This window comes from Sinocyclocheilus anshuiensis, unplaced genomic scaffold (genome assembly GCF_001515605.1).
Source record: "Sinocyclocheilus anshuiensis isolate Anshui unplaced genomic scaffold, SAMN03320099.WGS_v1.1 scaffold1224, whole genome shotgun sequence".
NCBI classification, from domain to species: Eukaryota; Metazoa; Chordata; class Actinopteri; order Cypriniformes; family Cyprinidae; genus Sinocyclocheilus; species Sinocyclocheilus anshuiensis.
The window spans coordinates 183,137-198,512 of NW_015544204.1; the positions used below are offsets into that span (position 1 = coordinate 183,137).

At 38.8% G+C, this 15,376-nt stretch overlaps 1 protein-coding gene and 1 long non-coding RNA gene across 4 annotated transcripts; one reads left to right on the forward strand and one right to left on the reverse strand.

Moving 5' to 3' along the window:
- The first annotated feature begins 1,762 nt into the window (after positions 1 to 1,762).
- On the forward strand, positions 1,763 to 11,173 carry LOC107696881 (uncharacterized). Its single transcript, XR_001635133.1, has 3 exons — positions 1,763 to 2,313; positions 4,285 to 4,288; positions 11,162 to 11,173. It is a non-coding gene; the product is annotated as an uncharacterized LOC107696881 (long non-coding RNA).
- LOC107696877 (rap1 GTPase-GDP dissociation stimulator 1-like) lies at positions 2,761 to 13,681 on the reverse strand. 3 transcript variants are annotated; one of them, XM_016497415.1, is made up of 15 exons: positions 13,427 to 13,681; positions 11,658 to 11,762; positions 11,451 to 11,462; positions 10,420 to 10,542; positions 9,283 to 9,408; positions 8,211 to 8,339; positions 7,404 to 7,529; positions 7,071 to 7,214; positions 6,715 to 6,846; positions 6,461 to 6,595; positions 5,746 to 5,871; positions 5,031 to 5,170; positions 4,820 to 4,946; positions 4,330 to 4,458; positions 2,761 to 2,922 (listed from the first exon to the last, which is right to left on the reverse strand). In XM_016497415.1, the coding sequence occupies exons 1-15, from the start codon at positions 13,437 to 13,439 to the stop codon at positions 2,795 to 2,797; spliced, it is 1,695 nt and encodes a 564-aa protein (XP_016352901.1). In that variant the 5' UTR covers positions 13,440 to 13,681; the 3' UTR covers positions 2,761 to 2,794. The 3 variants fall into 3 exon arrangements, with proteins under 3 accessions (XP_016352901.1, XP_016352902.1, XP_016352903.1); XM_016497416.1 differs by lacking the exon at positions 11,451 to 11,462; XM_016497417.1 differs by lacking the exon at positions 13,427 to 13,681 and having other exon boundaries at positions 11,451 to 11,743.
- Positions 13,682 to 15,376: the final 1,695 nt, after the last annotated feature.

Here is a 15,376-nt window from a genome sequence, read left to right on the forward strand (position 1 = left end):
CGTTGGGTTCTGACGTCAATCTGACGTTGGGTTCTGATGTCAACTCGATTTTCATTTTCAACCAAATTACAACGTCAATCTGACATTGGGGTCTGACATCAATCTGACGTTGGGTTCTGACATCAATCAGACGTTAGATTCTGACGTCAATCCGACGTTGGGATCTGATGTCAATCTGACGTTGGTTTCTGATGTCAACTCGATTTTCATTTTCAACCAAATTACAACGTCAATCTGACATTGGGGTCTGACATCAATCTGACGTTGGGTTCTGACATCAATCAGACGTTAGATTCTGACGTCAATCCGACGTTGGGATCTGATGTCAATCTGACGTTGGTTTCTGATGTCAACTCGATTTTCATTTTCAACCAAATTACAACGTCAATCTGACATTGGGATGTGACGACAATCTGATGTTGGGTTCTGACATCAATCAGACGTTGGATTCTGACGTCAATCCGACGTTGGGATCTGACATCAATCTGACGTTGGGATATGACGTTGGGTTCTGACGTCAATCTGACGTTGGGTTCTGACGTCAATCTGACGTTGGGATGTGACGACAATCTGACGTTGGGTTCTGACGTCAATCAGACGTTGGATTCTGACATCAATCCGACGTTGGGATCTGACGTCAATCCAATGTTGGGATCTGACGTCAATCTGACATTGGGATATGACGTTGGGTTCTGACGTCAATCTGACGTTGGGTTCTGACATCAATCCGACGTTGGGATCTGACATCAATCCGGCGTTGGGTTCTGACGTCAATCTGACGTTGGGTTCTGATGTCAACTCGATTTTCATTTTCAACCAAATTACAACGTCAATCTGACATTGGGGTCTGACATCAATCTGACGTTGGGTTCTGACATCAATCAGACGTTAGATTCTGACGTCAATCCGACGTTGGGATCTGATGTCAATCTGACGTTGGTTTCTGATGTCAACTCGATTTTCATTTTCAACCAAATTACAACGTCAATCTGACATTGGGATGTGACGACAATCTGATGTTGGGTTCTGACATCAATCAGACGTTGGATTCTGACGTCACGTTGGGTTCTGACGTCAATCAGACGTTGGATTCTGATGTCAATCCGACGTTGGGATCTGACGTCAATCCGACGTTGGATTGAATGCCTCGTTTATAATGGGTTTTCATGTTTTTGAATCATCGCTCCGGCCTGACAGGGCATCATCACAATATGGTGAGGGGCGTAACATTTCCGTCACACGCTTGAGGTATTCGGCCAATCACAACGCACTGGATAGCTGGCCAATCAGAGCACACCTCGCTTTTCAGACCGATGAGCTTTGTAAAAATCGACACGTTTCAGAAAGACGGGGCATAGAGGAGAAACAATAATGTACAGTATGTGGAAAATAATGTGTTTTTTAACCTTAAACCGCATAAACACGTTTCATTACACCAAATACACAAAATAATGTTCTTTTTAGCAACATGATATGACCCCTTTAACTTTTTATTCATCAAAGAATCCATAGTATCACGTTCCAAAAAAAATATTAAGCAGCACAACTGTTTCCAACATTGATAATAAATCAGCAAATTAGAATGATTTCTGAATGATAATGTGACACTGGATTAATGACTGTTGAAAATTTTATTTCACAATATTAAAAAAAAAAAATCTGTATTTTTGATCATGCCTTGATGAGCATGAGACTTCTTTAAAAAAAAAAAAACATTAAAAATCTTACTGATCCCAAATTTTTTATGGAAGTTGAGGGAAGTTTCCTGTCTGAATATCTCAGTATAAAAAACAGGCAATCTCTGTTTTAGTTTTTCTTTATTGCCAGAAACAAGCTGTTCTGGTAAACCATACACTTTGCACACAAAAATAGTCTATTTATTTAAAAATGCAATCAACACCCATTAGTGCAGCTATGAATTAAGCACAGAGATTGTGCTTTTTGTCAAGCTGTGAAGAGCCCAGTGATCTTCGGTGCTGCATGAAGCCTTCTAATTGGCCGCGGCTGAGCCACCTCACACATTCAGCTTGTTAAATCTGAAAAGTCTGTCGCTGCCCTCAGGCCATTTGTCTCTGGAAATTTACAGGCCACAAACTCACAGACATGGTTCAAAACATTACTTCCGCTGACACATTAGTACTAAAATTGCTCTGTGTTCAGAAATTGAGCAAACAAATTTTAAGACATGGATACAAAGATGCAAACACAAACACAGCATTTACACAACACTGCTAGAGTTATCAATGAGGATTGCTTTTTTATTTAAACTTAGGAAGCTCAAGAACTGTGCTTGATATGTTTCTGACTATTGCTGTTTTGTGCTCATGGCTAGCTAGAAATAAATGATCAACATGATCAAAGAATCTGCATTTAAAAGCCCTACACCAGAAAACTAAAGTAGTAAGGCCAGCTATGATATGAAAATAGACGTTACAACCCAATACATACTCTACTAACTAGTACTAACTACTAACAAGCTCATAGATAGATACAGCAGCTTTGCTAGTGCTCTTACAGTGGAGGTCCATGGAGAGTATAATTGCATGTTTGTATGCAGATATTTACTAATTTATTTTGCACTGAACACACTGAATTTTGTTCTTGTTTCGGAGGGCAGCATGTTTATTAATGATGCCTGATGGATAGTCTGTCTCCCAAATGTTCCTGGTCTGACTACATGCCAAGCTAGATGGAGTAACTGTGTGTGTGTTTCACTATCCTTATGGGGACAAAATGTCAGAAAATATCCCCACAAGGATATCTGTAAGTGTGTCTGAAAGATGACTATGCAAGTCTAGGCAGTCTCAGAAAGAACAGCCATCACCGTGTCGGCCTGCTTAGCCAGCTTTGTGCTGGTGTGAGCGGACAGTTTGGACAGGGTGTCCCACAGGTTTAGAGACGTTATCTGCTCCCTTAACATGCCTGTAGGAGAAAAAGAAGAGGGTAAAGAGTAACACATAGTTTAGTTCAAAACCAGGGCTTGCTATTAGGGATGCATGATATTATCGGAACGATATCGGAATCGGCCGATAATGGCTTAAAATGTAAACATCGGCATCGGCCCGATATGAAAAATTATGCCGATATGCCTTGCCAATAAGAGGAATAACTCACATGTGCTCTGGGTGTGCTAGCAATAAGATTACATCAGCAGATATGGTCATTCTTGAAGCAAACTTTTGCCTGAATGGTGATTAGATTAGTTGTTTTGAATAATGCGTTATTTGTGCGAGAAAGTCAACAGTCACTAGCACGCACAACAGCAGCAGCAGCAGCGGCAGCCTCCCCCGGGTCCTAATGCTCCTCCTGTAAGTCGTTTTATTTTCTTAGGGGGCGCTGTTGGCCTACTTGTAATAGACTGAAAGTAAAATGCGTTTCTGATTAAATTAAGCAGTAATCAATGTCACAAAATCACGAGTATGCTTTGATTTAAAGTCAGAAGTTATAGCTTACATCACGGGTGCCCAAACTCGGTCCTGGAGGGCCGGTGTCCTGAAGAGGTTAGCTCCAACCCCAATTAAACACACCTGAACCAGCTAATCAAGCTCTTACTAGGCGTACTAGAAACTTGAAGGCAGGTGTGTTGAGGCAAGTTGGAGCTAAACTCTGCAGGACACCGGCCCTCCAGGACCGAGTTTGGGCACCCCTGGCTTACATGAATAAAAATCACAAAAATGACACTTGTAAATTAAATACTTTTATATATACAGATCTATTCATTCATGTGTAATATGTTTGTTTTTTTTCAAATGGATTATGAAACTTAAATATAAGGAACTCTTTTGCTTTAGATCATCTACAAATGTTAAATCTTCAAATAAAATGTTAAGGTTACCACTGCATTTGTCTGAAAAAAAAAAAATAAAATAAATAAATTAAATGCAGTAATTGATTTATAGTTAATGTATAGTTATTTTCAGCTTTCAGTGTACTCTCATTATAAAATAAATTCATTAATTGTTTATTTAATTCTAACAAGTAAGTTTTGTAAACTAACCAAAATTAAAAATAATTTGTTGATAATCTCTGCGCAGGAGAGACTTGGTGTTTTTATAACTGGTGTTTTTATAAAAGGAAATATATCGGTATCGGCATCGGCTATCGGCCAAAATTAGTTGAAAAATATCGGCATATCGAATATCGGCCAATATCGTCCAATCCCTAAAAATCCAATATCGTGCATCCCTACTTGCTATATTCACAGAATCTTGTAATTTCAATCTTCACAGAGAGTTTGATTAGTTAATAAGTAGTAATCTAATACAGAACTCTCAGGAAACTGAGTTCAGTCTTTGGTTGTTCCACAGTGTGTTATTTTGCAGTACTGACTAGAGTTGGCAAGGCTGCAGATGAGGCCTAAAGTGCTGAATTTGACCTCCACGGCCACAAGAGGGTTATCTAGCATCTTCTGCAAGGTGGGAAGGAGATCTGAATCCCGAAATGGTTCTTGGACTGCCTCTGCACAGAAGAGAAAGTGGCACATGTTTACTGGAATGTCTATTTGCACTATATGGCTATTTAAACTTACTAACTTTGCCCACTGTTGTCTGCTAGAGCCAAATAAAATTACATTAAGACACACATCTGATATCAGGAGCAGGGGTGTTGAGAGTACAGAAGGTGGATTTAGCTTTTGACACAACCAACTTGAGTTCGAATCAGCCTTTTTCCAATGCCATTCTTCTCCCTTTTCCTATCAAATATCAGCTTGTGATTTCAGGGTTTATCACAATTTATATATCTGTGTCTGCAGATTTACATAGAAATGCATATCTTTGAGGGTCGAGGATGGTTCTACATTCTGTTAATATAGTCTTACCGATGTTTATTGCAGAGGCAATGGCCAAAGCGACTAAAGCCTCATTCTGCATGATGACGTGCTCACTGGTTGCCATTGAGATGAGATGTTGGACTCCATCTGCTTTAATGACAGTGTGGATGACTTCCTTTAAAGACAACAGAGGGGGATATTTTATACAAGCAGGAGCAATGACTATAGTTACACATACTCTGTGTGTCTAAAAACTCACAGGGTTTCCGCTGTGTCTTATAAGAGCTGCTAATAGACGGTTGGCCTCGCCTCTGACACCGGCATGATCTTTAGCCTCGCACCACTCCATGACCCGTGCTAACAGAACCTCATCCTTCCCTAAAACTGAAGCCGCTTCCTCTACAATAGAAATGAAGAGAGAAAATATGCTAAAAAAATAAGTGTTGATACTTTAATATACAAATAAAAAAAGAGATACTGTTGCAGGTTTGTTTACCTCTTTAATTAGTAACTCAGATCACCTTTGGTAAGGGAAATAATAACTGGAGTGCAGACAGTAATTTAGTGTGTCAAAGCCATTGCAGGCCTTTTGTCTGAATACAAGGTTATCTAAAATAACACACTTCACTGACGGGCTGGAAATTACAGCCTCTACGTACCCTTTGTAAGGAGAAATGTTAATTCATCAGCCATCATAGTCATTTGGCAGGTAATTGTATAGTTTAGCAAAGCTTTTGTCTAAAAATTACAACATGTTGTTTGTCATGCCCTCCTCTTAAACAGCCAAATTTTACTTTTTTACTACCACTGGGACTGTCACACTTATTCAGTCTTTACATTTTATGCATTTAAGAGTCACTTTTCTCCAAAGCGACTTACATTGCATGCAAGTTCATTTTATAAGTTTATGCAAACTAGTCTCTTTAATCTGTGACCGAACAATTCACATAAATGCAGTTTTCTTGCATCATTACCTTGGCCGTCCACCATCATGCGCAAAGTGCCCAGCAGTTTGAACTGGACGGGGGGCATGTCAGAGCGCAGAAGGGTCCTGATCCTCTCTGTGACTCCATCCTCCAACATACGCACCTTATTGGAAGCTACATCAGGAAAACAGAGAGAGCAAGATGACAGATCTAACCACAGACAAGCATAACAGAAAATATAAACCTGCTAAAAAGTCCAATCTGTACTGGCAGTATGTTCTTTCTAGTGAAGTTGGCTGACCGAAGAAGTCTTGCTGGTTAAGTTGGTTAAGAAGCCTGCTGGAAACACCTACACACTTGTATCTGTCCCTGCAATAAACTACACTATATGCAGGTGATAACCCATGTTGTTCTTTACAAACTCAAAAAAATTTTTTTCAAATACTACTGAATCTTTATAATAAAATGTATCACAGTTTTCACCAAAAATATTAAGCAGAAAACTGTTTTCAACAATAAGAAATGTTTCTTGAGCACCAAATCGGCATATTAGAATGATTTCTGAAAGATTGTGTGGCACTAGACTTTCAGACTAGAGTAATTAATGTCTGCTGTAAATTCATTACGTTTATAATATTTCACAATATTACTGTTTTTACTGTATTCCTGGTCAAATAAACACAGCCTTGGTGAGCATAAGACTTACACATTAAAAAAATCTTACTGACTTTTATACAGCATATACTGAAAAGGAAAGCAGAACCTGGGATGGCAAGATTTCTAAGTGCACTGAGGCCAGCATGCTGCACAGATACATCTCCCTCTGCTACATGCTGCTCCAACAGGTCCAGAATATGAGGAACAACTCCTAATTCCAACATCTTTACACAGTTGCTGTCTAAGAACAAAAGAAAGAGAAAACTATGCTCAGTAATTTTAACTGCAGTAACGTTTGAGTGATAATTTCAAACAAAAACTTTATCATACTCTACAACAACTCCATATTTATCTCCTCACCATTTCTGGCAAAGTTAGCAATGGCCAGGGCTCCTGACAACTGCAGCTCAGTATTTGATGACTGCAGCCAGGAGAGAACATCCTGATACACCATCCCCGTCCCTTCCCCAAAACACTTCTGCATTGATTCATCTGTAACAAAAGGCAGATGATGCTAGAAAAGGACTAAATTCTTAAAATAAAATAAAACAGAATTGCACTACTCTTGCACTGACTGCATTGTTGACATTTTCATTTGACTCCCTTATTGTCTATGGTTGATAATCTAATGGATTCATAATAAAATAGTCTAAATAGATAAAAAACAATTCCATTGTAAGATGATGTTATTGGTGAAGTAATGGAGAGAGACCTACCTCCCAGTAGGAGGGTCACTATGAGGTTTGAGCCCACTTTTATGCTGCAGAGGTCATGTGTGTCAGAGCCACCCTGAAGAGTTCGAATCATTTCAGAGAGAGCCTCGGGCACGCCTGCTTCCACAAACTGCAGTTTCAGAGCATCTAGAAGACATGAACATGCTGTCACACAGGGAGTTGCAAGGGCACACACAAGTACATTTTTAGTTCTCTTCTAGACAACATCACATAGAATAGTGACTGAGGCAAAATTTCAACCAAAGTGCGCTATACGAATAATGTTATATGATGCAGGCTCACATATAGATCTGGTTTGAATATTATGCTGCTCACCACTCTCTCCCAGTGACCCAAGAACCTCTAGTATGAGATGCCGGCGTTCTGCATCTGGTGCCCGCTTCAGCTGATAGGTCAAGACCTCCGCCACACCCACTTCCACCAGAGCCTCTCGTGCAGCATCTAGTAAATCACAATCAGTCACTAGATATTAGAAATATCATGAGAAAAAATACCCGAGTGTTTCTGTAAATAAGAATAATTGAGAATGGGGTGGTTATGAAAACAAGACTGCCTCAGTCTTGCAGATGCACAATATAGTGGTAGCATATTGGTTATTGTATGTCGGTTTAGACATATTGGCCAGTTTTGTGTATTATGTAATTGTGCATGCTCTTTCCCCCTATTTTTACATTTAAATTACATTTGTCATCATCTAAAGCTCACTTAATGGTAATCTTTAAAAAAAAAAAAAATGAAAACATTTAATAAAACTGTTAAATGTAATCATTAGAAAATCTCAAAATGAATATCCATTTTTCATATAGTACATTATTATGTTGTTGTGATGCCTAAATTCACTATTTACTATTTAAAATGATTCATTTTAGATTAATAGATTAATTTCTTGATTCTTTTTTTAATACCAGCCATTTATCGTTATGTAAATTTTAAAAAATGAATTAATTAATAGTCGTGTATTGTTATGAAAATCAATCAGTCAATCAATAAATGCATACATACATAGGTATCCACTAGAATTTTAAAACTGGTATATTGCTACTCAGTGTGACAATGTCCAGTCTGTTAGTGTTTTTATTATATATGATTTTAAAGCTTCCCTGCTCTCTATTTTTATCTTACCCACATCAGCAAGGTTGCAGAGTGCCAGCAGGCAGACGTTTACCAGCGGGTCATTCTCAGGATACTGCTGCATTATGGCCACCAGCCTGGGGATTACACCGTTCTCCACCAGCTGCGTCTGCTGAACAGCTGAGAGAGAGAGAGAGAGAGAGAGAGAGAGAGACAGGGAGGACGGGTGAGTGGGCAAGCACAGACAGCCAAGAGAGGAATGGGCATTGCAGCTATAGAAGAGCTATAGAAGAATATAATGGAGAAAAGAGCACAGGGAATGAGTGGTAATTTATTTTATTCTGAATGTCAGTAATGAATACTCAATATGAACAGGATGTCGTAAGCCAAGCCTCAACAAAACAAGAGCAGAATATTTGTATTATAACTTCATATTTACAGCATCTTGTTAGATATAGGACATTTTTACTTATAGGACTGATCATAGACAGCATAACCAACCTGAGGAACAGCTACCAAGCCGTCATTGGAATATGAAATTCAACATAGACCTGGACAGAAGTGCTGGTGCTTTCTAGAAGAACACTTTCAGCACTAAGACTGAGAAAACTAGGCCAGGAGATGGCAATAGAAGAGAAAGACAATCCAAGGACTTATAAAGACAAGCATCCCTCCAAACAAGATGTCTTTATACCACACTCAGAAAAAAAGGTACAAAAGCGGTCACTGGGGTGGTACCTCTTCAAAAGGTACACTTTTGTACATTTTAGGTACTAATATGTACAATTTAGGTACTAATATGTACCTTTAAGGTACCAATATGGACTCTTTAGGTACAAAGGTGTGCCTTTTGAAAAGGTACCGCCCCAGTGACAACTTTTGTATCTTTTTTTCTGAGAGTGTAGATGCAGACCAACAAACCATAATACCAGGAGAACTGCAGGTTCAAGAAGTTGAAGGATGAACAGAATCAAGATTCTGACATTTACTATTCATATTAACTCTGTGGTAAGAAAGAAAACTGTTTCTAAGTGGAATTGTGCGACCAACTGGAGACACATAAAGACTGTCGGTGAGAAACACGATCAGCTTGACTGCCACTATCCAGATCCAATGCACTCACCATTTTCAAAGCAGATACGTCCAATTGCTCGGCCCGTGTGCAGGAGCTGGTCTTGGTCTGGGCTGTTCAGTAAAGGCACTAATGCGGTCACCAGACCTGCTTCAATACAGCGCTCCCTCACAGCAGCTAGCACACAAACAAAAATAATGGTTGCAAAAAGTTTTGTTTGGTTTTTGGGGGGGTTTTTTTGCTGAGATGCCACAGAAGAACCATTTTGGGTTCCCCAAAGAACCTTTCAGTGAACAGTTCTTAAAATAACCATTTATTCTTAGTGAAAATTTAGACGTTTAGACATTATTTAGTCCCTCTATCAAGCTATTTATAATATAGGGTTTTGCTGAAAGTTTTATCATCATTGTGGGGACGTTAGGTTCATACATGGTTACAAACATGAACATTTGTAAACATTTTTAGTGAAAGTCATGAAAATTTCCGCCACAGTATAATTTCCAGCACATCTCAATACGTTGTCTGAAATGTAAATTGCACTTTGTGTTAGAAATGACACTAAGGGAAATTATATTTTTTAAACTTTTTTTCTGTAATAAAATGACAGATTCTTTTGTCTTGCTAAGGTTAATTTCATAGCTAGCATGTATCCTAAATACAATTCAATCATATTTTCACACTTACAGTAACATAATTTGACAAAACTATGGCTTGACTGGAAATGACACATAATGAAAATTATTCTGTTCAAAAGTAAAATTTACCTTGATTTCTCTGTTTCCTTCACATATACATGTCTCATATTTACATTTACAATTTTATCCAAGTGACTTACAAATGAGGAACATAAGCAAGTCACTACAGAGCCAATAATATTCATAGTACATTTCATTTCCAAAAAAAAAAAACTACTATGGTCAAATTGGTGGTGGTGTAAATGGCAAAATTCTGTCCCTCATTGATATAAATCATTTACATTTACATCAATACATTTTGAAATGGTTTGTTTATTTAACACTTTGTGTAGATTATCACAGTTTTAATCTATAAATAAAAGGCATTTGAAAATAATTTCTATGCATAAGATTTTCATAAAACAAAAACAACAACAACCCATGAGACATAAAAGTGTCCAAAGCTGAAGAAATACCCATATAAGCAACAAACTGTATTATAAATCTCATTTACCTTCTCTGGCCATCTCTGCCACCAGTAAGGTGACCTGAGAGGTGAGGGGACTCTTCTTCCTCAGGACTTGAGCAAGTATGAGCAAAACACCACTGGACACTATTTTCTCTGCTGTTCCTTTCTCTGGGGATAGAAATAAATGTGATTGTTTTCTTCGCATGTTGGTAATTTCATATACTTATATCATATAAATAAATGTATGTGTTTATTTGGCTAAAATACTTTATAGGTATGTGTGCTCTGTTTTTGTATACTGGATATCACCACTAAATAAAACCAAACTGAACACTTTAACAAAGCTTCCCTATTTTTCAAATCAGTGTCAAATCAAGTTCTGACTGCACTTTCTTCCTGATAGCTCATCCTGTTACTTCACATTTTATTTTATCTCCTCCCTCAGGTTTTGTTCCGTGCACTTCAGGGATGCTTTGACACCGAGGCCTCAGAGTAATCCGTTCAAATTCAAAGTGGTATATGAGGATCTGCTTCGGAGACAGAGATACTAGCAGGAGGAAATCTGTCATTAAAGCATGTTTTCCTCAAGAACAATTTCCACAAGGGCCACAGTGGCAGGTCAAGCTGTCAGAGGAAGCCTAGCTGCCATGGTGACATCTACTTTGTGTTCTTTTGTGGGGGCTGCTTTTCCATTTTTAGATGCATTTGTGATCCGAAAACACAAGGAGTGTGCCAAGAAGGACAGCTGGTGCAAACTAATTTGCGAGAATGAGCAGAAGATGGGGAGTGAAATGGAGAAAAGAAGAGAAAGATTAATGAGATTAACCCGTTCTCTCCTTTGCCTTCCCTCTCTCCCTCTCTCAAATGTAAATGCGGATTACTTGTCTCCTACTTGAGCCCCAAATCTGCTAGCAGGTAGATAAACTGACCCTCTGCTGCCCCCTACATTGGATTGTCTTCCTACACACACACACACACACACATACACACATATAGTACTTCAAGGAGGCAGAGGCAAATAGCAGCTCACAGCAGGATGAGTGTGTAATGAGTGCGATGCTAAATGGTACACTCACTCAGTAAGGCTTCTAGCAACAACAGACGTCACTTTCACATGTGATCACGCTTTTTACAGGCTCTCATAAGGGTCACGGCACCAGGATTGGATGTTGCAATAGACAAACGTATAGATATGAATGAAAAAACAGGTTTATGGAATGATGGGTTGACAGATATATAATTAGATCGAAGGGTAGTTAATTGGTACATTGGCGTAAACTCACTCTTCTCTAATAGGAGATTGAGCAGAACATCCAGATGAGGCTTCAGCTCCTCCTCCACCAGCTCTGTGCTTACACTGATGGCTTTCAGGGCCTCACTGAGACATTCTGAAACACAATCATGAGCGTCGTCACCAACACCACTGCACAACATTTCAAACTAACAAGACATTTTCATGATGATTCATAACCATCTCCGTTATACTACAGATAGAGTTGAGTTTATCCATGTATTCAGTGAATTTGCCATGCACATTATCAGACTAAAATATAAAGAAGTAAACTGAATGTCTGTATTATGATTTGTCTCTATCTATCTACATCTGTATCTATCTATCTATATCTATTTATCTATATGCACATCTGCATCTATCTATCTATCTATCTATCTATCTATGTTGATATTGAATATTTATTTGTGCATGCTAATTTACTCTATTTTTCATTTAGATTATGTTTAAACATTTACTTTTAAAGCAATTGCAATTCAAGCATTTAAAGCAATTGATTCCAAGTCAACATGAAAAGGAAGCTGCAATTGTTTGTCATCCCTATTCTGACAGATATTTGAGTGAAATGGTTTCTTAAACAAGAAAAATGTAGAATGGGACCTGATTTTGTACATTGGGAATTGATTATAAGTCATTATAGAAGTCATTTTTTTCATAGAAATAACAATGCGTATGGATAAACTATTCTATATATCTATCTCTATCATTGTGTTGATATTGAATATTTATTTGTGCATGCTAATTTACTCTATTTTTCATTTAGATTATGTTTAAACATTTACTTTTAAAGCAATTGCAATTCAAGCATTTAAAGCAATTGATTCCAAGTCAACATGAAAAGGAAGCTGCAATTGTTTGTCATCCCTATTCTGACAGATATTTGAGTGAAATGGTTTCTTAAACAAGAAAAATGTAGAATGGGACCTGATTTTGTACATTGGGAATTGATTATAAGTCATTATAGAAGTCATTTTTTTCATAGAAATAACAATGCGTATGGATAAACTATTTATAATAAATATTGCAATATTCCACAAAAAAATAAGGAGTGTCAATTTTGATTCTATGGTGGTATTAAAGTTGAAATGAAGATCAAGCAATGTCAGCAAAGCAATTATCATCCTGTGGATAAACACGTCGATGTGATTTAATCTGCTGTGACATATCCCTATGTATATGTCTCTATAGTATACACTATCTGCAGCACACTATGACGGTCATTCCCCAGGCACACGAAGCAAACAGGGCCAGAATAAGAGAGTCTGTAAGTAATCACCCCGATAATCCCTGGTAAGCAGAGTAAAATTAGACATAGAGGAGGGCTATCATACCTTTCCCTTCCCCACACTCCCTGTGATCCATTCAAGCTCTCTCCATTATAGTTGTAAAGGGCAGGCTGGAAAGCTGCAGTGTGTATGAGAACTGGGCGGGGTTGAGGATACCCTGGGTCTGGGGTGTCTGACTCCCAGCAGTGCCCTTATAAAAACACCTACACGCTGAGGATACACCTCTTAGACAATGGGGTTCGGCTCACCAGGAGGGTTACCATTCGATTGCTACGACCCTAAGAAAGTGTGACCTTTAGATGCAGACGGTGTATCTGTTCAAAGTTATACCTTGTAATTACAGTTAACAACTTGCAGCAGAAGCTCAAAAAGGATTTACAAAGAAGAAGAGATTTGAATCACTTACCTAGGGTGACCATACCATTTTCACAGGACGCGTCCTGTGAAAATGGCACGTATGGTCACCCTAACTTACCTATGTCTGCCATGACCACAGGTCCACTGAATCTCTCTCCGAGTCTCGGCGGCGTGTGGTTAGAGAGGCAGCCCTCCACGAGACAGGATGGACAGCTCCAGCCCTGAGATCGCCTAAAGACAGTGAAGCAACCGTGCCTCGCCTCTCCTCTCCTCCTCACCCTTCCCGTTTGTGCTGATCACACATGCGTATTCCTCTGGTCCCTCGCTGTCATTCACTCTCTCACTTTCACTCTGCACCTCTCAGTGACGCTGCATCCACACTCTCTCTCTCTCTCTCTCTCTCTCTCTCTCTCTCTCTCTCTCTCTCCGATGCAATCCTCCCCACCCTGGTCCTCGGCTCTCTGGCAGTATTCTTGCTGCCTCTCCCTCCCTCCTCATAATACACTCTTAATCCTAAAGCTGCTCAAAGCTCATCAGTTGACAATTAGCCCTGGGAAGACGCTGAGGCTGACACTCTACCCTTAGTTCTTCTTAGACGTGTTTTCCATTGCAGTTGCACTCCTCCATCTTTGGGTGTTATTACAGCACAAACGTGAAACATGAACACTGGGCCTGTTGCCCAGGGGGTCTGGCGGCTATTTATCAAGATATTAGCATGGCCGTCTCAGTGGGGAAGACTCGTTTAAAGGGGTAGTTCACCTAAAAAATGAATTTCTTTATCATTTAATTATTTTATGTAATTCCAACCCGACTTCATTTCCTGTGTGGAATACAATGGAAGTCGTTTAGCAAAAGCTGCTGTATTTCTTTACAATGAACATGGATGGGGACCACTGACCAGGGACAGCTGTGTGCAGCCTGGACATTCTGCCTGGTAACTGCTTTTGTGTTCCACGTAAAAAAGAAAGTCATTAGGGTTTGGAACAACATGAAGGTATAGAGCCATTCACACCAAGAGCATTATTGATAAATATATTTGTGTCCACACCAACAGACATTAGTGCATTACAATTTATTACAAGTGCACTAGAGTTCTGCCATCTGTCACTTTAAATGCTTTAGTGCTTTAAAGTCTTGGATTCTGATTGGCTGTCAATGTTTTTAGATGGCTTATCTGTAGTGCACATTTATAATAAATAGAACATTATCGTGCACTTTTGTGGACGCTAATACATTTATCGTTATAGTTGCCTTTCTTGTTGTAAACAGGCCTAAATGATTCCTGATTCCAACAATATTGCTCCTCTTTGTTGTTATCATTATACAGGTACATCTCAATAAATTAGAATGTCATGGAAAAGTTCATAATACAGTTCATGCCACTATCAGTCACTTGCAGAGTTAAGGATTTTAATGGCATTGGGAATAAAAGACCTCTTAAACACCTTTTTGTTTGCTAAAGGAATTCGATAGCATCTTCCTGACCTCAAAGGCTCAAACTTACTAACGAGAGGATGAGAACTATCTGCTAGAATACTCCTCACCACCTTCTTTGTCCTTTCAGTGTAGAGTTGTGTTAAGGGCTTCTGTATCCTACCTACTATTTTACTTGCCATTACCACAATTCTGGACAGTTTGTTCTTGGATTTGCAGTTTAAATGATCGTACAAGGCAGGAATATGAAAAGTGAATACACTCTCAACAATGGATTTGTACATTAGTTCTAGAATATCCTGACTGACACCAAGGCTGCTCAGTTGTCTAAGAAGAAAGAGTCGCTGTGAACATCTTTTGAAAATATACTCTGTGTTTTCAGTATAACACACGTGAGAATCCAAAACTGAACCAAGATATTTCAAATTTTGCACAATTTCAACTTGTTGGCCCTCAAGTAAAATTACTGAAATAAATGAACTTTTCCACGACATTCTAATTTATTGAGATGCACCTGTAGTTGAGGTGTGGACTTATGTAAATGATGACAGGATATTCATTTTCGGTTGAACTGTCCCTTTAAATCTTGTCATGGTCCTCTGAAATGTATCTGTAAGTGTTTAGTGACAGTAAT